The 27017-nt window shown below is 38.2% G+C and overlaps 6 protein-coding genes and 1 non-coding gene across 11 annotated transcripts; 2 read left to right on the forward strand and 5 right to left on the reverse strand.

Annotated features, from left to right (window-relative positions):
- The first annotated feature begins 344 nt into the window (after positions 1-344).
- On the forward strand, positions 345-1525 carry LOC103420951 (deoxyuridine 5'-triphosphate nucleotidohydrolase-like). Its single transcript, XM_008358987.4, has 3 exons — positions 345-682; positions 901-992; positions 1091-1525. The coding sequence occupies exons 1-3, from the start codon at positions 495-497 to the stop codon at positions 1333-1335; spliced, it is 525 nt and encodes a 174-aa protein (XP_008357209.3). The 5' UTR covers positions 345-494; the 3' UTR covers positions 1336-1525.
- A 127-nt stretch (positions 1526-1652) lies between these two features.
- LOC139198395 (glucose-6-phosphate isomerase, cytosolic 2B-like) lies at positions 1653-4263 on the reverse strand. Its single transcript, XM_070827075.1, has 12 exons — positions 4190-4263; positions 3791-3918; positions 3606-3654; positions 3466-3519; positions 3263-3391; positions 3027-3090; positions 2861-2934; positions 2726-2779; positions 2583-2651; positions 2172-2261; positions 1958-2065; positions 1653-1822 (listed from the first exon to the last, which is right to left on the reverse strand). The coding sequence occupies exons 5-12, from the start codon at positions 3383-3385 to the stop codon at positions 1772-1774; spliced, it is 633 nt and encodes a 210-aa protein (XP_070683176.1). The 5' UTR covers positions 3386-3391; positions 3466-3519; positions 3606-3654; positions 3791-3918; positions 4190-4263; the 3' UTR covers positions 1653-1771.
- Positions 4264-8985: 4722 nt separating this feature from the next.
- LOC139198396 (deoxyuridine 5'-triphosphate nucleotidohydrolase-like) lies at positions 8986-10250 on the forward strand. 2 transcript variants are annotated; one of them, XM_070827077.1, is made up of 4 exons: positions 8989-9317; positions 9419-9492; positions 9773-9790; positions 9893-10250. In XM_070827077.1, the coding sequence occupies exons 1-4, from the start codon at positions 9130-9132 to the stop codon at positions 10132-10134; spliced, it is 522 nt and encodes a 173-aa protein (XP_070683178.1). In that variant the 5' UTR covers positions 8989-9129; the 3' UTR covers positions 10135-10250. The 2 variants fall into 2 exon arrangements, with proteins under 2 accessions (XP_070683177.1, XP_070683178.1); XM_070827076.1 differs by having other exon boundaries at positions 8986-9317; positions 9773-10250.
- Positions 10251-14328: 4078 nt separating this feature from the next.
- Positions 14329-20212, reverse strand: LOC103440507 (glucose-6-phosphate isomerase, cytosolic). 2 transcript variants are annotated; one of them, XM_029106665.2, is made up of 24 exons: positions 20084-20212; positions 19553-19646; positions 19389-19465; positions 19221-19302; positions 19081-19128; positions 18776-18931; positions 18601-18697; positions 18406-18448; positions 18172-18239; positions 17980-18064; positions 17795-17843; positions 17455-17527; positions 17313-17373; positions 16812-16878; positions 16436-16492; positions 16296-16349; positions 16077-16205; positions 15864-15927; positions 15697-15770; positions 15562-15615; positions 15420-15488; positions 14976-15065; positions 14754-14861; positions 14329-14618 (listed from the first exon to the last, which is right to left on the reverse strand). In XM_029106665.2, the coding sequence occupies exons 2-24, from the start codon at positions 19601-19603 to the stop codon at positions 14568-14570; spliced, it is 1707 nt and encodes a 568-aa protein (XP_028962498.2). In that variant the 5' UTR covers positions 19604-19646; positions 20084-20212; the 3' UTR covers positions 14329-14567. The 2 variants fall into 2 exon arrangements, with proteins under 2 accessions (XP_028962498.2, XP_008377422.3); XM_008379200.4 differs by lacking the exon at positions 20084-20212 and adding an exon at positions 19751-19926.
- Positions 20213-20787: 575 nt separating this feature from the next.
- Positions 20788-20859, reverse strand: TRNAE-UUC (transfer RNA glutamic acid (anticodon UUC)). Its single transcript has one exon. It is a non-coding gene; the product is annotated as a tRNA-Glu (tRNA).
- A 103-nt stretch (positions 20860-20962) lies between these two features.
- LOC103440508 (protein LIKE COV 3-like) lies at positions 20963-23473 on the reverse strand. 2 transcript variants are annotated; one of them, XM_008379201.4, is made up of 7 exons: positions 23202-23472; positions 22828-22880; positions 22319-22428; positions 21849-22016; positions 21550-21774; positions 21324-21448; positions 20963-21217 (listed from the first exon to the last, which is right to left on the reverse strand). In XM_008379201.4, exons 1-6 carry the CDS (start codon positions 23352-23354, stop codon positions 21342-21344), a joined length of 816 nt encoding a protein of 271 aa, XP_008377423.3. In that variant the 5' UTR covers positions 23355-23472; the 3' UTR covers positions 20963-21217; positions 21324-21341. The 2 variants fall into 2 exon arrangements, with proteins under 2 accessions (XP_008377423.3, XP_008377424.3); XM_008379202.4 differs by having other exon boundaries at positions 21081-21214; positions 23202-23473.
- Positions 23474-24276: 803 nt separating this feature from the next.
- Positions 24277-26620, reverse strand: LOC103440509 (glucan endo-1,3-beta-D-glucosidase-like). Of its 2 annotated transcripts, XM_029106667.2 has the most exons (5): positions 26517-26620; positions 25734-26398; positions 25297-25620; positions 24596-24935; positions 24277-24526 (listed from the first exon to the last, which is right to left on the reverse strand). In XM_029106667.2, the coding sequence occupies exons 1-5, from the start codon at positions 26572-26574 to the stop codon at positions 24489-24491; spliced, it is 1425 nt and encodes a 474-aa protein (XP_028962500.2). In that variant the 5' UTR covers positions 26575-26620; the 3' UTR covers positions 24277-24488. The 2 variants fall into 2 exon arrangements, with proteins under 2 accessions (XP_028962500.2, XP_028962499.2); XM_029106666.2 differs by having other exon boundaries at positions 24420-24935.
- Positions 26621-27017: the final 397 nt, after the last annotated feature.

Here is a 27017-nt window from a genome sequence, read left to right on the forward strand (position 1 = left end):
GAAGTATAAGAAAGTTAACACACAGAGCAACAATGTATCAAAACCACCGCCAGATTCGATTCTTACTTAGCTGATAAGTCTGTGATGTGATTAGTTAGTTGTATTATGCTGAGTTGGCACATATTTTTTTTTTAGGAAAACTAATGAAAAGAGCTTGAAAACTTTGAGTTTTAATGATAAAGACAAAATAAAGGGTAAAGTGAATAGTACCAGGATTGACTTTTTAGTGTAAAAATGTGGTTTTTCGTTAAAGTGAACAGTACAAAGTGCTTTTTGTTAAAATTCCCTTTTCTTTTTTTTTTCTCTCTCTCTCTCTACAGTTCTCTCCTTCTCTCTAAGAGCTTTCCTTGGATTCCAAGTTTCAACAAACTTGGCGCTATTGTGCGGAAAACGCCATTGTTCGCGACTCTCTCTATTTAAACGAACCCCGTCTTCCCATTTGCCCCCAACAATACCCGCCACATCGCCGCCGCTTTCTCTCGCAAGCTCTCAGAATGGCCCAGCAAGACGCACAGAAAGGAAGCCACGAAGTCAGAGAGCCGACTCCCACGATCGCCAGGCTTCACGAAAACAGCGACGTTTCTGGAAACGCCGCCCCGTTTTTCCGGGTGAAGAAGCTCTCCGAAAAGGCGGTTTTGCCCGCGAGAGGCTCGCCTCTCTCTGCAGGGTATGATCTCTCGAGGTAAACCCCGAAAACCCCTTATTCGCACGCTCCATTTTTAGTCAGAAAAATCATCGGAATCTGATGTGGGTTTTCTTGGATTTGTTTTGATTTTTTTTTTCAGAAAAATCATCGGAATCTGATGTGGGTTTTTCTGGATTTGTTTTGATTTTTTTTTTTCAGAAAAATCATCGGAATCTGATGTGGGGTTTTATGGATTTGTTTTTATTTTTGTGTAGCGCGACGGAGACGAAAGTTCCGGCCAGAGGAAAAGCCCTGGTCCCGACCGATCTGAGCATTGAGGTCCCTGAAGGAACCTATGCACGAATTGGTAAAAACCCTAATCCCCAACCTGTTCAATTTCGATAAATTTTGGTTCTTTGTATACTGAACTGATGTGCGTTTTCTGTATTTTCTGTTGGTGTGCAGAGCCACGATCGGGGCTGGCATGGAACCACTCGATCGATGTCGGAGCTGGTGTCATCGATGCTGATTACAGGGGTCCGGTTGGGGTTGTGCTCTTCAACTCTTCTGATGTCGATTTTGAGATCAAGGAGGGTGATAGGATTGCTCAGCTGATCATTGGGAAGTGCATCACCCCTAATGTTGTGGAGGTTGAGGATTTGGATTCCACTGCTGGAGGTGCCGGAGGGTTCGGGCCTACCGGTGTTTAGACCGCCCTACCGGTGTTTAGGCTTCGCTGTGTTTTGGGATTTGGGGACTTGGGGAACAATGTAGTTGGGTAGTTTTGTTTCAGTCGTAGGTGACCGGTCTACTCTCTTGTTAATATGTTATGCAAATATATTCAGTGAATGAATAACTGGTTTTATTTTGTATATACAAATACAATGATTCAATAAGCGATTCAGTGATTGCAAAACCGAAAAAAGATATATTATATGCATGTATATGCTTGGACAGCGTTTCTTCGAACCCAGAAGCATATCAATTCGACTACAATTATGCTCAATGTAAGGTTGATATCAGAAAATTGCAACCAAAACTGGAACCAAGTAGCTTAACGGTGGGATAACGGTAGTTGATATACATGAGGTTAAAATCTTATTTGTTCAACCGACTTTAAAGTACAACTTTTCCGGCAGAAGGCAACTATATCTGTGGCAGAAGCGTCGGAAGGTCAGCAGGGATGTCTTTAGTTGCCTGTCATACAAGAGAGTAATTTAGCGTCATGATACTTCCGTTCCAAACCGGATCTCAAACTATCCAACAGGAAACAATCTCCCGAGACAACCTACGGCTGATCTATTATTCCAAATGAAAACTCGATTTGCGTACCTCCAAGTATTTTGTTAACAATGTTGTGGTACTGTAATTGAAGCCCTCAATAGGTTGCCCTTTTGTACGAGATGCATTGAGTTGCTTTCTAACTTGACTGGCCAATGACTGCGCTCACAAACACGAAATGAATATCTTAAAAATATGAAGGGGCGAATAGGAAACTTATCTTAAATGGGAAAGCGAGTTGATGAAAGTTAATGCAGTTCTCTACCTTTCCCAATTCTACTCCCCACTGGTCAAAAGAATTGATTCCCCATACAAAACCTTCAACTGCGATTCTGTGTTCGTAGATTGCCAACAACTGGATGCAGGCAAATCGATATTAGAATGCAAAAGCAGTACACCGACTTTATAAAATTCCGACAAAAACAAGGTTATACTTCCTATAGCACACGGCCAGGAGTACTTCCAGTAGAAAACAAGCACGGAGACTAAACATGCAGGCCTTGAATGTTATGTCTTAGAATTGACAAGTTAGCAAATGTGTAGTGAATGCCGACACATCAAGCAATTAACTATCCGTAAAAATTTATTTTGACAACATATGCTAACACACAAGCAGTCAAACCATAGGATGACCCGATCACATTACAGAAGGTAGAAAATGGAACAAATCACAAACCTGTCCAATATTGTAAGCATTTAGTGATGGAAGCAGAAGGCTGAGAGAAGGCCGATTTCCAGAGAAAGTCTGTGAGAGATATCTCATAAATTAGTACTACAGATTTACCTATAAGCCAATGACTAAAGCCGAAAGGAACGCACCTTATGAGTGATAAGATGCTCTGGAACATTCTCTTTCTTCAGCTGTTCTGGGTGCTACAAGAAACTTGATTTTGGTTAGAAACATCATAGACCATGTTTTTGTGCTCTCCTATTATTAATCAGCATAAGGCATACCTTTCCATAGGCCAGGGCATCGGGTTGTGCAAAAAAGTTAGACATGAGCTCATCGTGGTTACTCACCACTTCACCTGTAGCAATCCGCTGACTAAACATCAGAATACAAACTTTGAACAATCCATTGGCCGCTAATATCTTTTCAAATGAGCTTTAGATTAGGTACCTTTCAGGTAAACAGGTTGCTGACTCTTCATAACACCAATAAACTCGCAAGGAATAACGCGGCCCTGAACATTAAGGAAGAAAAAGTTAGCAACCATACACACACGACATAAACCAAAGTACCAAATTAATCATCTGAAGGTCAGCAATGTGCTTGGTCCTCCTTCACAAACAACAAGAAAACTAAAGGTTCTGTATATCATTTTTCATGCTAACCTAAAAGAATGTTCAGATCACCTGGTGAATTAGTTGGTAAAAGCTGTGCTGACCGTTTGTTCTGGGTTCACCAAAGTCAATTTCACCGGTCTCAAAGGGAAGAATTACACCATCAATTGATACACCCTTGCCGTTACTTTCCATGCTAACCTAAATTGAAGAAAAAATTGGAAGTTGTAAGTCCAGTTAACATAAAAATGCAGATAGAGGAGTGGTGAACTTGCCTGTTGAATGTGCGGAGCAAGCTTCTCCAGTGCTTGGGAGTACGGTAAGATAGCCTAAGGAATAAGCAGCAACAAGTAAAAACACAAAGCTCATTGATGCTTACAAATATGAAGTCTGGAAAGGATAAAGTAAGACTCACTCTTGCAGGATATCCAAGAAATGAAACATTCCAAATAGAGAAGTAGTTACTGACTTCTTTTTCAAAGAATTATTTAAAATCATTAATAAAGACAAACAAAATATAAAAGAGCCAATTGTCACACGCGTTAGTGTGTGGCAAGGGGCTAGTTCTACAATAATTATGACAATACAAACTTCAGGTACTTACAGGTATATTTTTCTCAAATGGTGTTGAGTAGAAGTGTTGGTCAATGCTAGAAGCTCCCTTTATGAACCTTTGATTAGGAAATATAACATCCGCATTAGTATACACAAAGATCATATTTCACCAACTAATGAATTAATCACGTTATGCGCCCTATCTAAAATATTTTCGTCAGTATTTATTTATTTATTTTCTGGCAGGAGGAATCTGTGTCCATAATTTTGACTCAAAATCCTGTTTCAGAAATCACACAGATAAAAAGTGTTTCTCAAGTACATACATTTACTAGAGAAACGAGAACGCAACAGCACTACAAACTGCAACCAGCAATTCAAAAATACCAAATAAACATCAAGGTAGCTGCATATATTGTCTACACAAAAAGGAAAATAACTTACCACTATATCGGCCACCAACCCAGTCCCAAAATGCAAAAGCATTTTTTGGGTCAATTCCAAACTTCTCTACAAGCTGAAAAAGAAAGACACAAGATAAAATGAGTGGATATCTAGACCTAGACCTGGCATTTTGAACTCAACCCGTTAACCCGACCCGACCCATTAATATTAGTATTTGGGTGGATGCTTAACGGGTCGGGTCGCTAACGGGTGAATCCGTTAACAACCCGTTAAATAACGGGTCACTTTGGGTCAACCCGTTAGACCCGTTAACACCTGTTAGCACCTATTAGTTGAGGATATTTTAGTAATTTTAGTAAAGTTTTAATCACAAAAAATAAACTTTATTAAAAAAAAAAATTGTTAACGAGTGAAACAGGTGACCCGTTAGCTTAACGGGTTGGGTTCGGATAACCCGTTAACTTAACAGGTCGGGTTAGGGTCGGGTTCAACCCGACCCAAACCCAATAAACCCAACCCGTTTACAGGTCTATCTAGACCTTAAAACTTCATTGCGGATTTTAACTCGAGAGCCTAAGTCTGCCAAGAATTCCATCTAAAAAAATAACCTCAGTCCTAATGGTCTTGATAAATTGCATCAGCATTGGAAATTTGAAACCAAAAAGAAAAAACTTAGAATTTAGAATGACAAATGACTAATGAAAAATAGTTAACAAAAATAAATAATAATCTCAGTGTACCTGAGATTATATTGTGCTACGATGCCATTTTGTTCAAGGTAAGTTGCAAAAGGGCCCTTGTGTTGTCCAACCTCAGTGTACCTGCTAAAATACTCACCACCTCTATCGGATCTCACAATTTTAATGTGTTTTTCAAGTTGTTTTTCAACCTCTAAATGAAAAGATTTAAAACACTCCAAAGCTTCAGATTTTTCCGAGATGAGATAAACATATGCATAACGTGAAAAATCATCAATGAAGGATATGAAATATGATTTTCCACAAATGGTTTTGTTTGGAAAAGGTCCACATATGTCAGTATGTATAATTTCTAGCAGGGATTGACTACGATTTGAACCTAGTTTCCTAGTGTTGGTGAGTTTTCCTTTGAAACAGTCGACACATTCTTTGAAGTCACAAAAATCAAGTTGCGGCAACATGTTTTGTTTTGACAAGGTGATGATTCTTTCTTTAGATATGTGTCCCAATCTTTTATGCCAAAGCATTGAGGATTATTCAGAAGTGGACAATAATTTTGAACCAACAGCTTGAACACTAAAGCATTTATTTTTATATGAACAGTCTAGTTGCCATATATCGATTTCAAGAAAAGCTTTCCCAAGCAATTTATTAATATTACTCGAATGATAAAACTTTACACAATGATCGTCACCAACAAAGGTAAAGCATGACCTAGCTAACTTAGATGCAGAAATCAAATTCCTTCTCATGGAAGGTACATAAAGTACTGGACTTAATTCTAAAACAAAACCAGACGAAAGAACTAACTCGACTCTTCCTATGGATTCAACAGCAACTTTGCTCCCATTTCCTACATAGACATTGTAAACTTCATTGTTTATCTCCCTTGTTTTTGAGAATCCCTGCAAGGAATTAGTTATATGAATGGAGCACCCAGTGTCAAACCACCAACTTTGAGGGGGAATAAAAACTAAATTTGACTCAACACATACAAAAACATTTATGATTTTACCTTTAGTGACAAGCCAATTTTTGAATCCAATGCAATTCTTTCTTAAGTGACCTGTCTCTTTGCAAAAATAACATTCCTTTTCTTTCTCAATCTCGGCATTAACAGGCTTAATTTTGTGAGATCCTTTAAAGGGGTTAGCACTTTTAAATGAAGAAAAGTTTTCTTTCTTTTTCTTCTTACCAGCAGGTATGGTTGAACCAAAAGTAGAGTCTCTTTTGCGTTTTTTAGCTTGAACAAAATTCACATCCACAGCCTTGTCCTTTTTGAGCCGATCTTCTTCTTGAGCACACATTGAAATTAGTTCATCGATACCCCATTTATCCTTTTGAGTGTTATATGAGACTTTGAGCTGCCCATATTTAGGAGGTAAGGAATTTAAAGCCATGTGAACTAAAAATTGGTCAGTCATAGGTACCTCAAGATCCTTCAGTTTCTGGGCAAGATCAACCATTTTCAATATGTGCTCTCTGACACTTCCCACACCATCATACTTCATTGATGTGATCTGTGTGAGGAAAGTCCCAATTTCTGCCTTTGTTGACTCCTTGAACTTTTCTCCTACTGCAGCCAAGAATTCCCTTGCATTGTCAGTCTTAGGTATTCCCCCTTTAACTGACTGAGCCATTGCTTTCTTCATGATCATCATGGACATTCGATTCGCCCTCTCCCATTTTTCAAACTTCATCTTTTCATCTGCAGTACTCTCAGCAGTGATGGCTTTAGGCTTTTCTTCCCTCAAAGCCAGATCAAGATCCATGAGACCAAGCACAATCTCGACATCCTCCTTCCATTTCTTGAAGTTGGAACCAGTCAAGGTCTCTATATTGTTGAAGTTGAGAGACGTCATGTGAGGTGCTGATGCTGAATCACAAAACAATATTATTCAGTAGCTAGTTTATCAAACAAGGAAAACTGTTTTTACAATATTTCCCCATCCAAAGTCATATAAATATGGTATCACCTTTAGACAGAAACCATTTATATTAGGTTTGTATAACTAAGTCATTAAACACAAGGGCAATTTACACAACTTCAACACTTTTGAGCAGATAAAGAGTGTAATCTTGTCAGTTTAATGACTCATTACACATTGATTTACTTGTTTGACTTGAATAAATAAACACTTTTGAGCAGATTATTATTCACTTAATACAAATAAACCACGTATCCAATTAGTTGATCAACAAGCCAAAATAATAATCCAAACACTTTTGAGCAGATTGGATGTTGTAATCCTTGTTTATGATTCATGTTATGTCTGTCAGTTCACTATTGACAATCATACTATGAACCCAAAATTCTTCTTTAATCGCTAGTTTTCCAGCGTTGTCCTTATCTGATGAAGTAGGTTACCTGCGAAACATAGCAAACACATCTCGAGAAAAACCAGGTAATCTATCATCATATTTTAATTGATAGGCAAGTCACAGATTTACGACGTAAGAACATTTAGGGGAAGCAATATTTTCCAGGATTATTTTGGTTTCGTATTTATCAAAACTATATGATAGTTTTAAATGAGAGTGAAGAACCCTAGCCACATTGAGTGGCTCTGATACCACATGTTATAATACACAAGCCAACAACATAATCAACGTAGCAATAGGATTACATCTACCACCAACCCCATGTACTTAACTCTACATGCAATCTGCAGTAACGACTTACCTGATGCTGCTGCCATTGAATGAACAAGTGAATCAGTCTTTTACTTCCAGCACACAGTGATGATCTCTACTAGTAAATAGGGTTTAGTTCTCGAGAGTCTTATTGTGTAGAAGCAGGGACTTCTTCAATATGTATATATACCAATTTATCCTATTAGAGTACCACACATACCGGCCTATTATCAGTAGTGAAGATAAACTCTATCTTTAAGGAAGTTCAAGTCCCATCGTGACTCTTATCTCTTAGTAAATACTAGATGAGAACTTCTGCTAAATCGGCTGCACAATAATTAAACTCCACAACTCCTATTATATCAAGGAACTCAGATTCCTTCAACCACACAACTCGCATAATGAGTTTACGTGTAATTCAAGAAACCTAGTTGTTATCTCATTGTCATTAACACGTAGTCTAACAATCCATTCCCTGAGGGTTCGAGCATTCAACATAGTTTCAGCTGTTGTAAAAGTGTTTGAAACTACCACAGCTACAAATATCAAAAGAATATGAACAATAAGAAACCCCACATAGAGATTAGGTCACCACCTCACTACAAAAGTCTATATTTAGCATATAAAAATAAGCTCAATGCTTACCAAGGGTAGTTTCTGGGTTGAACCCTGCAATATTTCTGGCAACATCAATAGGATCAACATTTGCAAGACTGCAGACAGAAGAAAACAAATTATTAGATTGACAAAATAAAGTATCATATGGATATAAACCTCAAGCAATGAATTCTTAATATCGTATCTTAAGTTCTAATTCATTGATATGGAAAACTGGAAATTAATAAGTTCTAATTCATTGATATTGAAAACCAAATGAAAAAAAATTGATATTGAAAACTGGAATTCTTAATACCGTATCTTAAGTTCTAATTCATTGATATTGAAAACCAAATGAAAAAAAATTGTTGCAAGGGTCCCTCAATTTTAACCTAATTGGAGAAATGACCCCTATATTTTAACTCAGTTGGAGCAAAATCCTTCAACTTTAACTCAATTGTAGCAATGATCTTTCCAACATGACTCATTTTGAAGAGTGGTCTAACGGAGTTGACGAAAACGACCACATTTTGATAAATTAAGGAACCAATGGTCATGAATTTTATTTGAGGGACCATTGCTTCAATTGGATTAAAGTTGAGGTACTATTGCTACAATTTTCATCATATATTATTCACCCGTGTCGAGTAAATTAGAGTTTAAATATTTTGTATTTATTTGTGTGTGTTATTTGTAACCTCTATTATTAATTGACATGTATTAATTAACTTAACTCTTTTTAATTTTGTTGCCGTAAACTTAATATTTGTTAATTAATGATAAAGGCTACACGCAAAGTACGTGGAGAATATTTGATCTTAGAATACGTAGCAACAGAATAATACGTGGCAGGAGGAGGAGGAGAAGGGTGGAGAGAGCATGCGATTCTGCGCACAATACGTAGCAACAGAACAATGGCGGGAAAACTTTGTGCGGGAAACGCCGACTCTCTCTATATTCTAACGAACTCCGTCTTCCCATTTGCCCCCACAATTCGGTCATTGCCAATACCCGCCACATCGCCGCCGCTGTCTCTCGCAAGCTCTCAGAATGGCCCAGCAAGACGCACAGAACGGAAGCCACGAAGTCGAAGAGCCGACTCCCAATATCGCCAAGCTTCACGAAAACGGCGACGTTTCTGGAAACGCCGCCCCGTTTTTACGGGTGAAGAAGCTCTCGGAAAAGGCGGTTTTGCCCGCGAGAGGCTCGCCTCGCTCTGCAGGCTATGATCTCTCGAGGTATACCCTGAAAACCCCATATTCTCACGCTCCATTATTTATCAGAAAACTCATCGGAATCTGATGTGGGTTTTTTTGGATTTGTTTTGATTTTTGTGCAGCGCGACGGAGACAAAAGTTCCGGCCAGAGGAGAAGCCCTGGTCCCGACCGATCTGAGCATTGCGGTCCCTGATGGTGCGTTTGGTACGCAGACGGAACGGAACGGGACGGAACGGGACGGAATGAAGGTGTAATTTTTGAAAAAGACATGGGGTATATTTGTCTTAAAATGGTAAAACATTGCGTTCCACAGACGTGGAACAAACCCGTTCCAGGGGGGAGGTGGGACGCAAAACACCCAAAATCTGTCCCGTGGAACAGCGTGTTCCACCCATTTTTGGTGCACCAAACGCGGGACGGAACGCCTCATCCCGTTCCGTCCCGTCCCGTCCCACGTACCAAACGCACCCTGAAGGAACCTATGCACAAATTGGTAAAAACCCTAATCCCCAAACTTCCTGTTCAATTTCGATAAATTTTGGTTCTTTGTATACTGAACTGATGTGCGTTTTCTGTATTTTCTGTTGGTGTGCAGCGCCACGATCGGGGCTGGCATGGAAGCACTCGATCGATGTCGGAGCTGGTGTCATCGATGCTGATTACAAGGGTCCGGTTGGGGTTGTGCTGTTCAACTTTTCTGATGTTGAAATTGAGATCAAGGAGGGTGATAGGATTGCTCAGCTGATCATTCAGAAGATCACCCCTGGTGTTGTGGAGGTTGAGGATTTGGATTCCACTGCCAGAGGTGCCGGAGGGTTCGGCTCTACCGGTGTTTAGGCCGCCCTACCGGTGTTTAGGCTTCAGGTCCTTCAACGGCGAAACCGGATATCCTAGAAAATGTCATATATAATATGAATAAAGAACTCAATCAGGAACAGCCAGGTTGAAATATCATACGTGTGTTAGAGTATGAGTGTGATTCTCACAGTTTAGTAATAATCATTGTTATTTCAGATTGGTATAAAGATGTCTTAATGTGTTTATAAGAGTTAATTCAACTTTGGTTTGGATTGAAACTCTATTGTTGGCTCGAAAATAGAACTCATACTTGTACAAGGATTTGATCTTGTATTCCTTGTAGGATTATTATAGGGTAATCCAGATTTTGTAGTATAAAAACCACAAGCCCCTGCTCTCACAAAAATACGCTCTTATTGTTCCAATTACCTATAACTTGGAGAGCATTGAGTTTTGCAGAGAGGAGAAGGTTGTGTGTGGATTCGTCCATGGCTTCTTCATCCATGTATGTGTTAAACTAAGAAACACAGCAGCATTTCAAATCAATTTCATATCTTAGGCCTTACGGGAAGGCTTTGTTATATACACTGCAACATACAACTTTACAATTCAAAATACAAGTGACAGCACGCCACACATGCAGCAGCACCATCTGCTGTCTTCTGACAGCACAAATGGGAAAGACTTCGTAAGCAGTCTGCAGGCAGGTATGTGTTGCAGATATTACTTCAGTATTTGCATATGTAGAACATATTTGATACGTTGGTTGTGATTTAGTTGCTAAATTCTTGTGTTCTTGGCTAAGTATATTATAAAGGCTATGCTTATTCTTACATGTGGTATCAGAGCCATTGAATTTAACAACTAAATTCGATCAAAAATCGTTTCCTAAAATCTGCAACATATAAAGTCTGTCTATTTGGTTTTCTGAAGAACAAGGAATGCGACGTCTTTTTGTGCGAATAATTTTTTATTAAATGACTCTTGGCTGCCCAAAAGAAAACTGGGTTCTTTAAACTATTTTTAAAAGTTTTATGACAATTATCGATTCAAAAGAAGAAAACAACCAGCGATCTTTTGATCATGTCTGCAGACATCTTCATCTTGTTTGTCTCTAGAAGATCCATGTAAGTGATCTGTTAACATCAAATCTCACCAAAATATAATTATATATTTCTGGTAACTATTGCTTTCGTTGCGTTGTTAATGATGTCTGCAACTTATGGTATTTTCTGTTTTTTCTTATCTCTCTTGTATTAATAATGGTCATAAATATAGAGAGATGTTCTGGGTTTTCAAATCATGATGTCGTACAATGCTTATGAAATATTTACAGACTTTATTTGCATTTTATTGACCCGCATGCTGTTTCTTTTGGTTTTTGATGTTTCAATTGAAATCGCGTCTGTAACAATGGCAATGCACTTCGATAATCTGCAATGGTACGAGGTCCATGGGAATTTGGAGTGATGGAAATCCATATGGATGAGTATCAAGCATTGATTGATAATTTATTTTGTTGATTTGGAGCCAAGGAATTGCAATCGGGTTGACGAATACGGGTCCAATGATGCATTCAGGTAACTCACTTCACTGTTTCATGCATGATTAATTGTTCTCCTATATGCATGATTATAGTGTGATGAGTTGGAGCATAATGAATTAGGGCTTTTGCTATTTCGAGTATGCTTGTTTAAATATATTGTGAAGGCATGATTAAACTTGAAATCCCTATAGATGCCAACTTGTAATTTATGTGAGATGTCAGGAATCATCCTTTGCTGCATAAGTAAATTAGTGTAGGTCGAGATATACTCTTCTATATTTAATTAAAGAGTCTATGTGCATGCTAATGGTATGTACCATCTTCATTATGAGAGCATATCTTGCAAAGCAATTCTTTATATTTCCTTGATCCTCTTAATTCTTAGCAAGATTAACCTTAAATCTTCGACTGCATGATTAATTTTTACAAAGTTGGACTTTAAATGTGGGAGGTTTAAGTAGACCGAATACAAGATATGCTTGTTTGGTTTGGAATGGATTCGACTGAATATATAAAGTGGATGTCAATTGTTTTGTGATTTATATATAATAGCATATATGAATGAAATTTTTATGCATATGGAGATAGCATTCATGCATAGCATATATTCTTACATGAATATTTGTGATTTCATGATACATGCTTTGGCTATTATATTTTGGTTGAAATCACAAATAGGGAGGAAGATGAACTTCGAGTTCTCCAGAAGAAATAGTGGTCTTGATTATCTCGTTTTAATCAAGACATATTGTTGTGATATATATCCAGACATTATCAAATTTTGGTTGATCTTGCTCGATGGATATTGAACTAGTTCAGATCAAATTGAATGCAAAAATATTGTGCTTGCTATTCTGATTTTGATCATTGTTGAAACTGGTGTTTTGGGTTTATGTGAGATAAGTTTTTCCGAATGGATTGTGACTATCTTTTGATACATAGACTGTTTGCATAATGGTTTAGGTGTATATGACTAAATTGAGATTATGCAATTGGTGAGGAATCGGGAACCAATTGGTTCATATCTCCGGTTTCTTTATCGGCTATGCAGTACATTCTGCTTATGCTTAAGTGGGAGAATCATATGTTTGAATGTAAGCATAAGGCTAAGAGTATTTAGGCTGGCCATTATAATTTATTTGGATGCTTAAAAACCAGTGTATGGTTTTATTGAAGCAATTGGTTGAATTATTTGTGTTACTTAATTTGTTTAAGTAATGAGAAGGATCCTATTATGTTAGCATTTAAAAGGAAACGAATTTGGTTTCCATATGGATTCTGATTAGTCATTCATTGTGGAATGATTTTTAGTTAATATAGTTGCTATACCACATCTTTTACTTAACTTGGTCGTGTTAAGTATAGCCTAGATAAGTGGGAGCAAATTGGTTTGGTATTGCTATATTGGTTCACATAATTACAAAGTGCAAATTAAGTATGTTGTGATTTTTGAGTTAATTCTGCGATGTAACAGAAAAGATTCTTAAGTTCAATACTTTAAAATGCATAGGTAAGTTGTATATGAGGTTAAAGATTTGGTGGCTATATGAGTGGGAGTAGACGTCTTGGTTTACTCTTGAGCTTAGATACATTGCTATGAACATGAACTAGACATTGTGATTTGTAAGTTAAATCTGTATTTTGTGTTGCAGAGGCAATTATAAATTCATTTTTTTGGTTTATGTAAGCTGGTTGTGTCTATGTACTAGTGTGTTGATGAATGACTTATGTCATCACCTTTATATTGAATTTGAGATGATTATTTACTGTTGTGAATCATACTCAAGTGGGAGAATGTTAGAGTATGAGTGTGATTCTCACAGTTTAGTAATAATCATTGTTATTTCAGATTGGTATAAAGATGTCTTAATGTGTTTATAAGAGTTAATTCAACTTTGGTTTGGATTGAAACTCTATTGTTGGCTCGAAAATAGAACTCATACTTGTACAAGGATTTGATCTTGTATTCCTTGTAGGATTATTATAGGGTAATCCAGATTTTGTAGTATAAAAACCACAAGCCCCTGCTCTCACAAAAATACGCTCTTATTGTTCCAATTACCTATAACTTGGAGAGCATTGAGTTTTGCAGAGAGGAGAAGGTTGTGTGTGGATTCGTCCATGGCTTCTTCATCCATGTATGTGTTAAACTAAGAAACACAGCAGCATTTCAAATCAATTTCATATCTTAGGCCTTACGGGAAGGCTTTGTTATATACACTGCAACATACAACTTTACAATTCAAAATACAAGTGACAGCACGCCACACATGCAGCAGCACCATCTGCTGTCTTCTGACAGCACAAATGGGAAAGACTTCGTAAGCAGTCTGCAGGCAGGTATGTGTTGCAGATATTACTTCAGTATTTGCATATGTAGAACATATTTGATACGTTGGTTGTGATTTAGTTGCTAAATTCTTGTGTTCTTGGCTAAGTATATTATAAAGGCTATGCTTATTCTTACAACGTGATGACTGAAAACTGGCGGTGTGAGTGCTCTTCGTCTCTAGCTCCGACTGCAGCTCCGATGTGTGTTGGGATCGGGGACTTGGGTGACAATGTAGTTGGTTAGTTTGTTTCAGTCATAGGTGACCGGTCTACTTTCTTGTTATGCAAATATATTCAGTGAATGAATGAGTAACTGGTTTTATTTTGTATATACAATGATTCAATACGCAATTCAGTGATTGCAAAACCCAAAAAAGATATATTATATGCATGTATTTGCGTGGACAGCATTTCTTCGAACCCAGAAGCGTATCAATTCGACTACAAATATGCTCAATGTAAGGTTCATATAAGAAAATTGCAACCAAAACTGGAACCAGGTAGCTTTACGGGGCTCGTTGTAGCTGATATACATGAGGTTAAAATTTTATTCGTTCAACCGACTTTAAAGTAGAACATTTCCGGCAGAAGGCAACTATATCTGTGGCAGAAGTGTCGGAAGGTCAGCAGGGATGTCTTTAGTTGCCTGTCATACAAGAAAGTAACTTAGCGTCATGATACTTCCGTTCCTAACCGGATCTCAAACTGTCCAACGGGAAACAATCTCCCGACAAAACCTACAGCTGATCTATTATTCCAAATGAAAACTCGATTTGCATACCTCCAAGTATTTTGTTAACAATGTTGTGGTACTGTAATTGAAGCCCTCAATAGGTTGCCCTTTTGTACGAGATGCATTGAGTTGCTTTCTAACTTGACTGGCCAATGACTGCGCTCACAAACACGAAATGAACAGATTAAAAAAATATGAAGGGGCAAATAGAAAACTTATCTTTGAATGGAAAAAAGCGGGCAGCGGATGAAAGTTAATGCAATTCTGTACCTTTCCCAATTCTACTCCCCACTGGTCAAAAGAATTGATTCCCCATACAAAACCTTCAACTGCAATTCTGTGTTCGTAGATTGCTAACAACTGGATGCAGGCAAATCGATATTAGAATGCAAAAGCAGTACACTGACTTTATAAAATTCCGACAAAAACAAGGTTATACTTCATATAGCACACAACCAGGACAAATTCCAGTAGAAAACAAGCGCGGAAACTAAACATGCAGGCCTTGAATGCTATGTCTTAGAATTGAGAAGTTAGCAAATGTGTAGTGAATGCCGACACATCAAGCAATTAACTATCCGTAAAAATTTTACAGTTCGATTGTGCAGAAAGCAGCATCTCAAATTTTGACAACATATGCTAACACCAAGTAGTCAAACCATAGGATGACCTGATCACATTACAGAAGGTAGAAAATGGAAACAAATCACAAACCTGTCCAATATTGTAAGCATTTAGTGATGGAAGCAGAAGGCTGAGAGAAGGCCGATTTCCAGAGAAGGTCTGTGAGAGAGATCTCTTAATTAGTACTACAGATTTACCTATAAGCCAATGACAAAAGCCAAAAGAAACCCACCTTATGAGTGATAAGAGGCTCTGGAACATTCTCTTTCTTCAGCTGTTCTGGGTGCTACAAGAAACTTGATTTTGGTTAGAAATGTCGTAGACCATGTTTATGTGCTCTCCTATAAATAGTCAGCATAAGGCATACCTTTCCATAAGCCAGGGCATCAGGTTGTGCAAAAAAGTTAGACATGAGCTCATCGTGGTTACTCACCACTTCACCTGTAGCAATCCGCTGACTAAACATCAGAATACAATCTTTGAAAAATTCATTGGCAGCTAATATCTTTTCAAAAGAGCTTTAAATTAAGGCACCTTTCAGGTAAACAGGTTGCTGACTCTTCATAACACCAATAAAGTCACAAGGAATGACACGGCCCTGAACATTAAGGAAGAAAAAGTTAGCAAGCACACACGCACGACATAAACCAAAGTACCAGTGTGCTTGGTCCTCCTTCACAAACGACAAGAAAACTGAAGGTTCTGTATATTATTTTTCATGCTAACCTAAAAGACTGTTCAGATCACCTGGTGAATTAGTTGGTAAAAGCTGTGCTGACCGTTTGTTCCGGGTTCACCAAAGTCAATTTCACCAGTCTCAAAGGGAAGAATTACACCATCAATTGATACACCCTTGCCGTTACTTTCCATGCTAACCTAAATTGAAGAAAAAATTGGAAGTTGTAAGTCCAGTTAACATAAAAATGCGCTAACATAAAAATGCAGATAGAGGAGTGGTGAACTTGCCTGTTGAATGTGTGGAGCAAGCTTCTCCAGTGCTTGGGAGTACGGTAATATAGCCTAAGGAATAAGCAGCAACAAGTAAAAACACAAAGCTCATTGATGCTTACAAATATGAAGTCTGGAAAGGATAAAGTAAGACTCACTCTTGCAGGATATCCAAGAAATGAAACATTCCAAATGCTCAACAGACCTAAAAGAACCTGAAGCAGGGATGAAACGTTAGATAACACATCCCCAATTAAATCACAAGGCAATCAAATCTATATATAAAGGGAACACACCAAAATGGTGAAAAATAGGGACAAAATAGTAAAAAAAAAAAGCAAAAGAAACAACACCCCACATAGAGAAGTAGTCACCCCACATAGAGAAGTAGTCACTGACTTCTTTTTCAAAGAATAATTTTAAATCATTAATAAAGACGAACAAAATATAAAAGAGCCAATTGTCACACGCGTCAGTGTGTGGCAAGGGGCTACTTCTACAATAATTATGACAATACAAACTTCAGGTACTTACAGGTATATTTTTCTCAAATGGTGTTGAGTAGAAGTGTTGGTCAATGCTAGAAGCTCCCTTTAAGAACCTTTGATTAGGAAATATAACATCCGCATTAGTATACACAAAGATCATATTTCACCAAGTAATGAATTAAGCACATTATGCGCCCTGTCTAAAATATTTTCTTCAGTATTTATTTATCTTCTGGCAGGAGGAATCTGTGTCTATAATTTTGACTCAAAATACATTTTCAGAAATCACACAGGTAAAAAGTGTTTCTCAAGTACATACATTTACTGGAGAAAGCAACGACCTTTTGTTTTGTTCCAAAGAGCAGCAAAATTTTAAGTTCTCTATATTAAGTTATTAACTACATTTCGTTAGAATCCTAGATAGAAAAACAGAATAAATAATCAAAACGTAATCTGCATTGCCTCATGGTGTGTGATAAATCAAATCTATGCATCACAAATTTCAAAAGTGACTCAAATATAATTGGGACAGCTATGAGTGGCTTACTTTTCAACAACTGAGAACCCATACTGAAGAGATAAAGGCAACACTCCAACAGCACTACAAACTGCAACCAGCAATTCAAAAATACTAATTAAACATCAAGGTAGCTGCATATATTATCTACACAAAAAGGAAAATAACTTACCACTATATCGGCCACCAACCCAGTCCCAAAATGCAAAAGCATTTTTTGGGTCAATTCCAAACTTCTCTACAAGCTGAAAAAGAAAGACACAAGATAAAATGAGTGGATATCTAGACCTTAAAACTTCATTGCGGATTTTAACTAGAGAACCTAAGCCTGCCAAGAATTTCATCTAAAAAAATAACCTCAGTCATAATGGTCTTAATAAATTGCATCAGCATTGGAAATTTGAAACCAAAAAGAAAAAAACTTAGAATTTAGAATGACAAATGACTAATGAAAAATAGTTAACAAAAATAAATAATAATCTTAGTGTTTAAACAACCACAGGCAGTTATACCGTAAGATTAGTGCTGACTGCTACCATATGCTTTGCAACTGCAGCAGGCCTGAAATTATTACATTCACCCATTAGATAGAGTGAGAGTAACTGAGTCCAAATTCAATCATCAAATAATAATCAAAACCAGAATCTGAAACAACTATTAGACTTATATATCGAAGAAGAGTTAGCAATGCACTAACCCGAGAGAAGATGATATCCATTCCCTAAGGGTTCGAGCATTCAACATAGTTTCAGCTGTTGTAAAAGTCTTTGAAACTACCACGACTACAAATATCAAAAGAATATGAACAATAAGAAACCCCACATAGAGATTAGGTCACCACTTCACTACAAAAGTCAATATTTAGCATATAAATAAACTCAATGCTTACCAAGGGTAGTTTCTGGGTTGAACCCTGCAATATTTCTGGCAACATCAATAGGATCAACATTTGCAAGACTGCAGACAGAAGAAAACAAATTATTAGATTGACAAAATAAAGTATCATATGGATATAAACCTCAAGGCTCAAGCAATGGATTCTTACTATCGTATCTTAAGTTCTAATTCATTGATATGGAAAACTGGAAATTAATAAGTTAAAGTTCAGTGCGTAAATACTTACAAATGCAGCTGCCTTCCCTTTGCTGCTCCCATAGCCTCTGGATCTGTAAGATGTAATCAAACTAATGAGCACTCGCTAAATTTTGTTCTGAAGTCAGTTCAACCGTTTTCACAAGGAAAACCCACACTACAAAGTGCAAAGAGAAGAAAATGTGAAAAGAGCTGCAGATCGATATATGAAATGTATCACTCTGACCTGTTTGAAGAGCTGTGTGCACAAATAGAGGACCTAAGAAGCTGCCACCAATACCAACAGCAATGACATCCTTCAGTGCTTTTCCTGTGGCTCCAACCTACCAGAGTTGCCAATCACTTCAGGATTCAAGCAATATGAACCTAAAACGGATAGTAAAAAAATTTCGGTTGATTACCCAAGATCCACTTCTAATACTCTCAGAGAACTTTTGGATCTTGTCCAGAACTTCCCAAACATCTGGGACCACATTTTTCCCATCACACTGTATAACTGCATCTCTTGCAGCACGAAGAGCTACATGAAGCACTGCCCGATTTTCTGTGCTGTTTATCTGAAAGCACCGTCCAGAAAACAAAAATTCATAAGAATCGTATATTATTGGTTTGAGAAATTTTCTCGTCTCTTCCACACATCCTATAAGGCTATCGAATACAAGTTTTCACATAATACTTGACCAAAGGAAGATAAACATGAACTTACACGCTCTCCAGCAAACATTCGATTAATCTTTTCTTTTAGGGATGCAGCCTGCATCGTGGAATACAAACCATTAATTAGAAAACAATATATTCATTCAACACCTCCCAAAGAAGGACGGGTTACGAAGTATTCAACCCCACCTCCGCTAACTTGAGGAGCTTCTGCAAGGTTTCAACTGTGGCACATTGCCTTGAGTAGTCCAACAGGAGACCATCAAACTCACTGCAAGAGTATATGTACACATTATCAAGCTCCAATATTCATAATTTCATACAAAACAAGGATTATATGAAATTAGATGAACATACACCATCATTGCCGGCGACCGCTTGACATCATTCAGCAAATCGCGCAGATGGGTCTTGTTTATGTCCTCAACGTGAGCCTGAACAACGAAAAATTACCGATAATTAACACAAAGATCACAATACTTTCAAACTGCGCGATTTCAAAGAGGTACTGCCTCGATTACCTTCAAATCCTTCCACGGCTGAGTATCAGAGATCAGAACAGACGAAGCCATTTCAGAATTCAGATTATGCTGAAAAACTTCTCAACCAAATTCCCTGCATTGAAGAATTTGTTAATTTTCGACCAAAAATAAATAAATTTTCATACTTCTACCAAAAAAAAAAAAAAAAAGAAATTTTGACAAACAGCTCTCACGCACTGTAAAACAATCAAATTGCAGCAAAAAATATTCTCTTTTCCTAGCGTTTCTCGGGAACCAAACAGAAAATCTAATCAAATTGCCATTTTCTTTCCCCTTTTTGTCAGCTGATCATTTTTCCCCGATCTATGTACAAAACTGAATCCATACTTTTGCAGACGGTGTGTCATCTCAGGCTGTAACATCACGTCGCACTCAATTGAAAAAAAATTCGATAAATAAAGCTGGCGTGAAAGAAACGCGACCAAAATTGCGATCAAGTCCGACTGGAAATTAAGAAATTAATCGAACAAAATAAACAAATATTAAAAAAAAAATGGAGATGATTTTTACCTGGTGAGGTTTCGAGAAGGGGATATTCTTGGTGCGGAAAGAAGGAAGATAGATTTGTAGATTGGCAAAAGCTTTGGAAGTTCGTTAAAAAGGAAAGAGAGAAGCTTCCGGCTCCAAGTGTCACCGGGCCCACTAGGAGAACCCGTCACGTGAAACCGTGGGTGCTTTTTCGGATGGATCGGACACGTGGCAAAGCGCGGTGGAATAAAAATTGGAAAAAATGAAAAGTTAAATTGAGAAAGTTCCTTTGCCGGGTATGGAACCCGGGTCACGTAAAACCATGGGTGCTTTTTCGGATGGTTTGACACGTGTCAAAGTGCAGTTGCATTGAAAAACGGAAAGAGATTCTATCCGGATCTCTTCCACCAAGATTATCGGATAAAGTGATCTGGATCTTTAAAATTTTATCCAACGATCCATTTATTTTAATCCCTCAAAAGTTATAATAATTTTTTACTGTTCGATGAAATTTAAAAAATCTGAATCATTTGCTCTGGTGATCTTGGTGTAAGAAATCCAGAGCCGTTGCCTGGAATCGAACCCGGTCACGGGAAACTGTGGGTGCTTTTTCCAGATGGATTGGACGCGTGGCAAAATGCGATAGGAAAGGGGAAAAATGCATGTGAAACTGTGGGTGATACGCGTGGCAAACTGCGATTGTATAGGAACTAGGAAGGGGGAAAAATTAAAAAAATTAAAAAAAGTTCCGTTGCCGGGAATCGAACCCGGGTCTCCTGGGTGAAAGCCAGATATCCTAACCGCTGGACGACAACGGATTTGTTGTTCATGTTACCTCACTAAATAAAGTTATACAAATTACGGGGGCACTTGGAACCGAAAACCAAAATGTAGACACAGGCCAACTGTTACCCCTCACACTGATGAAATCACATTAGATAAAAAGAAACATTTACAAATTGGTATTCATAATATATGGTACTTAAGAGAGTTATATTTCCCTTGTATACAAATACTATCAGTTGTGATATGTTTATAGTTTTGTTTCTAAAGGGGCTTCTCACTGCATTTCAGTATTCTGCTATGGTGTTCTTCACTCCATTCCCGGTACGATCCGGCCGCTTTTGAGCCTCTAAACTTCCTCTGCAAAACTTTGTTTGAGTTTGACAACTTCTGCTGCAACATGAAACATAGGTTATAAATCTATATCGTTCCATTAACCTGAAGGACAAATAGTTTACGGTGAAAAGAACAAGCAGTGAAGTACATTCTCATTTCTCACCATTGTGAAGACATATGATCATACTTTTGGCTCTTCAAAGTGCGGAACTCTTCTTGGTGTAAGGACTTGTGCATCCACCGTAGTTAAAAGTTGCGGTATGGATAGACCTCCGGAGATGACAATTTCTGCAGCGAACGAAAATCAAATGCGAAACAAATTTAAGAAGCCGAGATTCATAATTAGAGAGTACATTATGTTGCAATCTCTATGTACAAAAGAATCGTACCAATCCCCTCTCGAACGGACAGATTAGGTCTCAGAATATCCTTGGGACTGATCAGAAAAATATCCCCAAGATAAAGGTGGTTCGTAGGTATATAAACACAGCATAGTTCTTCTCCTACGTTTCTTTGAGAAAGAACAACAGTTGAAGTGATAAACCCTAATGCATACTCCCCAATTCTCGGATGCTTTATGATCGCCACTTCCTTAAAGGCTTTCGAGCTCTGATCTGCAAAGTGATGTAAAATGGATCAATGTTTCAGAACATGTAGGCTTAGATGACAATGTATGGTTTAAAAGTACCTGGTGAAATTGCTATGCTAATTTGTTTTGATGCAGCGTAGATATAGCTTATGAGCGGCATTTTCTTAATAAACCACTCCCAAAGAGTAAGAACAGAAGTTCCCAACCATGATTGCATGAAAATGCCGACTAAGAAGATGAAGGTGAGGGAGGTAGCAAATCCAAGACCTGCAGATTGACACCAACAAACATGTTTTGTTCCGTAAACTAGGCCCCAAAAAATGAATGAAACAGCCTTCTACCTAACATATTGCAGATCATATATTGAGATCATCCTTTTGCTTTGCTCAAAAGATTTGATTACGTCTTCAAAGGCTATATATATGCCTACTTACACACGTTGACTAACCCAAGCAAATCACGTTAAAACTCGAACGATGATGAGTTGGCAACACACAAAAATCAAGTTCTTTGACTCTTTGGAGATAAATCTACAAACCAGATAAGTAATAACTAATAATTCTACTTACCGAAAATATTGATCCCAAGGTGATTGTAGATCGGGGAGAAGAAACCATCAACAAATTTAATGAAAGCCCATGTGACGTAGAATGTAATAGCTATTGGAAGAAGAATGACACTGCAAAGAAAAAAAAAGAATCATGAAACATATCACGAAAGACTGTAACTTATATACATTTCAAGAGAATGTAACGAGGTTGGAAATGCGGGTTAAGTAAGTTGGCGTGGGCAGAGTGTACACCCCAGCACTCGAGTTCAAATTCCCACTCCGTAAATTAGACTATTTTATAACCAACTAGCTGGGATTGGCTTCATGGAATCTCCTCCTCCCCCATCCCCACAAACAAAAGGGTTATTTCAGAACATATGAATGCTAATCATGGCACATTAGGGTTCGTTGCGGCAGATGCCTGGAGGAAGTCCGGCCTCATTCGAATCATAACGCGTGCAAATGCCACGGAGGAACTAAACAGTGTTGAGTAAGAAGTAAGAGGGATTAGAAGAGACAATATGTTACCATCCTGTCATAAACTTCTTGGAAGCCCAGCTCTGAATAACTTTCGAAAAGGCCTACACAAAATAACAAGCATAGAATTCAATATCATGCAACAGTCTGAGAAAATATTTGATCTAACACATCACAACACAAGTAAAAAAAAAACAAGAACATTAACGACGAGATCACGATATTTCAGGTTACGTTAGAATGTAAGCATCCAACCTAAATCAATCTGCCAACCGGCCATGTTAGACGTTCGACATGAAAATGGATCAGCCATAATTACCAAAAATATATTCCCACATTTCATCCGCATTATATGATATGAAATATTCCGATCATATATAGACCTAATGCAGAAGGTCAAGAGAAAAATGAAATTAGACGAGAACCTCGCGGCCGGTTTGATGATGGGAATGGGAGGTGGTGGGAGGTGGGGAGTTTGCTGGGGAGGACGATTTGGAATCTCCTCCGGTTTCGGAAACGGCAGCAACTGGGATGAGGAGCTCGAGATCCCTTTCCCTTTCTCTCTCTCTGGTCGCCATTGTTGCTTTGCCTCTGCGTCTCTGCTTCCCTTTGTGTTGTTTAGGAATACTCGGACGACTATAACTGAATGTCAAATTCAACCAATCATCGCTTCCTCTTCCTCTTCCTCTTCCTCTTCCTCAGCTGTTGTTACTTATATTTCCCGGGTTGAACCGGGTCCAAATAAACCAACCCATAACGTCTATAGTCCGGCATTTTTTTTCTCCGAATGTTGGTTAATTTGAAACCCTATTTTCACAGTTTAGATTAGTTTAAAGTATAACATAATTTTTATTGTATCAAAATGAGAAATTTATATCAACAATTATAATATATTAATAACAAAGTTCGTATTTGAATACAAAAGAAGTTAGGCCAACTAATTAACTTAACTCACGTATGCTATTGAACTTATTTATTCATTATTGGTGATTTTCCTTTGTTTATAGATAAGTCACTAAACATGCCTAATACATTAATATGATATTGTTATGTGAATTTGGATCCTTTCCAGACATTAGTATCTGGAGCTTAAGGTGCAGGAAAATCCTAGTCTTTGATTTGTGTGAAAGAGAAATCGGAGCCCTTGATTTGTTTGAGGTGAGCTAGCGAAATAAGTTAATGCATACTGTTTTTTTAGACTCAATTTGAGTGGTCCTAAATGCCTGGTCTTTGGGCTTCGATAGTGAGATCTAGAGTGAGTCTCTATCCTTGTTATGTCACCAAAAATACACAACAAAGCGAGATGACATACTACAAAGCAATACTTATCACTTGCAAATTTCAGTTTAACACGTATGTAAAATATAACTTGTAAAAATTACAAAAGTTATGTAGAAAGAGTCTTTGAAAAACATGAATTACATAATACTTGCAAATTTCAGTCTAACACGTATGTAAAATATAACTCGTAAAAATTACAAAAGTTACTTAGAAAGAGTCTTTGAAAAACATGAATTGCATAATTAGAAGACTCAAGTACAGATTTGAGTACTCAAAACCATGACATCAAACACCAACTCTCTCATAAGATAAATATACAGACACTTCTTGACAAAGAAACCTAATTCCTAAGCAAACACATATATTAAGGAGGCAGATTAACTGAAATCCCTCCATACACATTGAATCTTCCCAGGTTCCTCCATACATCTTTAGGTACTCCCACCTGGGTAGTTGCAGCTATCATAGCCTACGTAACACAAAAGGGTACAAGTTTAATGAATGAAAAGAAGAAAAAATATCAAGGTTACAAACTTACTAGGGTTGTTGGATGAGAGTGTGGCGGTTTGCGAAAAATCGCAGTTTTGAGTATCCCCGCCGGTGGTTTGATAGAGGAGATTCATAGCATATGCAGCATGGGATTTTACGTTGTTTGGTTCAAAACAAGACCCTCCAGGTTGAATTGGAGTGCAATCAAAACCACTTCCACAAACATAATCTATATTTGCCTGCAACTGAGAGTCCGATACGCCGGCCTTGGGTACACAATATGATTCTTTCTTTGGATTTGGCCCCGATGGGTTAACCGGCGTTTTGGGTACTGCTGAAGGCATAGGTGACGCGGACGGCGTGGTGGGTGTGATGGGTGTGGTAGGGGTCTGAAGCAAAATAAATCAAGTTAAATTTAAACACTGCAACAAAAACATTTAGAACATATGTAAATCCCTTTATAACTTGTTACTAGCTGATAACATAATCAATTTCGATTAGCCCTAGCTAATTCCGTCAGGGTTTGTAGTACAACTAAACGTCAACAAGTCTTAACCTAATCGACAACCGGTTGGATCAGCGTATCAAACAACAACAACAACAAAATCATTTCTCACTAAATAAGGTCGGCTATATGAATCATAGAACGTCATTACCCTCGGTTTTGTATCATATCTTCTGTTAGATGGATCAGCGTATCAAAATTACCATAAAATCCCAAATTGTTGATAGTGATATCATGTTTTTTACCTGGCTGCTCTTAGAGAGGCCAACATCATAAGCCATGGTGAGGTCAGGCTTGAAGAGACCAAATGCTCTCTCAGACCCAGGGCCAGGCTTCAAGTTCTCATCATAGAGTGCGAAGAGGTAAGTGTCCACAGACTTCCCCGGCATCAATGGCGTCCCGAGCATCGATCGAAGGTGCGCAATCAGGTTTCCGTTATAAGCTTTTGCGTTCTCGACACTCGGACCAACCTCATTGTCGTCTCCTTTGTACGGCCATCCGGTCTCCGCCACCACAATTTCCACCCCCTTGAAGCCCATGGAGTCCAATGCCGATCTTATTGCATCCACCTGCGCATAATTGGGGACGACAATTAGTTTAAAGTTGAATATCGCTAGTAAAGAAAAAAACCAACTAATAAATAACGGTCTTGTACCGTACAAAACCGGTGCAGATACTTCACCTGAGCATCGAACATGTTCATGTACTTAATATTTGTGTTGGTGTCGAGCCGCCCCTCATTCGGTTGGAATAGGCAAAAAGCAAGTGTCTCGGGTCTCGGGTCGCCCCGGTAGGCGAAATAAGGGTACGGGTTGATTGAGAAAGGCGAACCGGTGGCGTTGTTAAACCCAAGCAACCCCTTCATGACGTCGCCGAAACCGGGGTCGAAGCTTCCCGAGGACGGCGGTTCGGATTGCTTGAGCACCGCCATGGAATGTACGGTGGAGACCTTGATTTTCCCTCCAAGAGACGCGGAATTGAGGGCGTTTTGGACATTCTGAATCGCCGGGACCAGCTGAGAAATAAGGCCCTGGTCGCCGGATGTCAACACCTCGTTGCCGACGGTGATGAGGATAATGTTGCTCGCCGGGTAGAACGGGGACACGTTGGCGCCGACCCAGCTCTTGGCGAAACTCGGGTCGGATGCGAGACCCGGGATGTCGCCGTTCGCCGCTCCGATGACGATTCCGACGCCGGTGTTCGCCAGGGCTTTGATTATGGCCGGGTCGGAACCGTAAAGCCGAACCTTTTGTATTGAGGTGGACTGGAGCAGCTTCGCGGTGGATGACGGTGGCGGGAGGTTGTCGGCGACTTGGCCGTAGTTTACGCCGATAAATGATTGGCAATCTGCGTTGAAAAAACAGAGCAATTTATCCTTTAATTTAAATTATGGGGTTTATTTCTTAAAAGTAAAAAATATTTTTTCGATAGTAGGGTTGAGTTAATCAACATTTTAAGAGCTTACTTGCGAGGTTAACAGATAAAACGAAGAGTGATACTGCATGAAGGAATGTAATCGCCATGGCTGAAGACAGAGTGCTCTGTTAAATTCTCCGAAGGTGAAAGAATGGAGGGAGAATATAAATAGAAGGTCGGAAAGAGCAAGACTTGGGGTAAAATCGTAAATTAATTGTAACTTCCACGTGTTGAAATATGTGGACGACATAATTAATAAACTCGTTTATAAGTGATTTTAAAATGATTAAAAGCGTTTTTAGATAAAATATTTATAATTATAAACACACTTGAAACTTCCTACAATAAACACTAGTTATGTTAAAGGAAGCACTAAAAGTATTTTTTTTAAGGTTTACTTGCATTTTTACTAAAAATTGGTTTAAAAATATTTTCATTAAAAATGCTTTCATTTATTTTAAAAATACTTCCAAACAAGCTCAATATTTGTCGCTCCTAAAATATACTAATTAAAAATAAATACAATCTTATAATTTAAGTATAATCGTAA

This window comes from Malus domestica, chromosome 08, assembly GCF_042453785.1.
Source record: "Malus domestica chromosome 08, GDT2T_hap1".
In the NCBI taxonomy this organism is placed as follows: domain Eukaryota; kingdom Viridiplantae; phylum Streptophyta; class Magnoliopsida; order Rosales; family Rosaceae; genus Malus; species Malus domestica.

Coding starts and splice junctions, on each gene's coding strand:
- LOC103440508 (XM_008379201.4), bottom strand. CDS start 23,354: ATGGCGACCAGAGAGAGAGAAAGGGAAAGGGATCTCGAGCTCCTCATC. Junction 22,881..23,201: donor ATCATCAAACCGGCCGCGAG/GTTCTCGTCTAA, acceptor TATTTTGTGTAG/GCCTTTTCGAAAGTTATTCA. Junction 22,017..22,318: donor CCTTGGGATCAATATTTTCG/GTAAGTAGAATT, acceptor GTCAATCTGCAG/GTCTTGGATTTGCTACCTCC.
- LOC103440507 (XM_029106665.2), bottom strand. CDS start 19,603: ATGGCTTCGTCTGTTCTGATCTCTGATACTCAGCCGTGGAAGGATTTG. Junction 19,303..19,388: donor CGGTCGCCGGCAATGATGGT/GTATGTTCATCT, acceptor ATACTCTTGCAG/TGAGTTTGATGGTCTCCTGT. Junction 15,066..15,419: donor ATGCTTACAATATTGGACAG/GTTTGTGATTTG, acceptor GCCTGCATCCAG/TTGTTAGCAATCTACGAACA.
- LOC139198396 (XM_070827076.1), top strand. CDS start 9,130: ATGGCCCAGCAAGACGCACAGAACGGAAGCCACGAAGTCGAAGAGCCG. Junction 9,318..9,418: donor GCAGGCTATGATCTCTCGAG/GTATACCCTGAA, acceptor ATTTTTGTGCAG/CGCGACGGAGACAAAAGTTC. Junction 9,493..9,772: donor GAGCATTGCGGTCCCTGATG/GTGCGTTTGGTA, acceptor CGCACCCTGAAG/GAACCTATGCACAAATTGGT.
- LOC139198395 (XM_070827075.1), bottom strand. CDS start 3,385: ATGGAAAGTAACGGCAAGGGTGTATCAATTGATGGTGTAATTCTTCCC. Junction 2,652..2,725: donor AGCATCTTATCACTCATAAG/GTGCGTTCCTTT, acceptor TATCTCTCACAG/ACTTTCTCTGGAAATCGGCC. Junction 2,262..2,582: donor ATGCTTACAATATTGGACAG/GTTTGTGATTTG, acceptor GCCTGCATCCAG/TTGTTGGCAATCTACGAACA.
- LOC103440509 (XM_029106666.2), bottom strand. CDS start 26,574: ATGGCGATTACATTCCTTCATGCAGTATCACTCTTCGTTTTATCTGTT. Junction 26,399..26,516: donor TTTATCTGTTAACCTCGCAA/GTAAGCTCTTAA, acceptor TTTTCAACGCAG/ATTGCCAATCATTTATCGGC. Junction 24,936..25,296: donor GCCTCTCTAAGAGCAGCCAG/GTAAAAAACATG, acceptor ATTTTGCTTCAG/ACCCCTACCACACCCATCAC.
- LOC103420951 (XM_008358987.4), top strand. CDS start 495: ATGGCCCAGCAAGACGCACAGAAAGGAAGCCACGAAGTCAGAGAGCCG. Junction 683..900: donor GCAGGGTATGATCTCTCGAG/GTAAACCCCGAA, acceptor ATTTTTGTGTAG/CGCGACGGAGACGAAAGTTC. Junction 993..1,090: donor AGGAACCTATGCACGAATTG/GTAAAAACCCTA, acceptor GTTGGTGTGCAG/AGCCACGATCGGGGCTGGCA.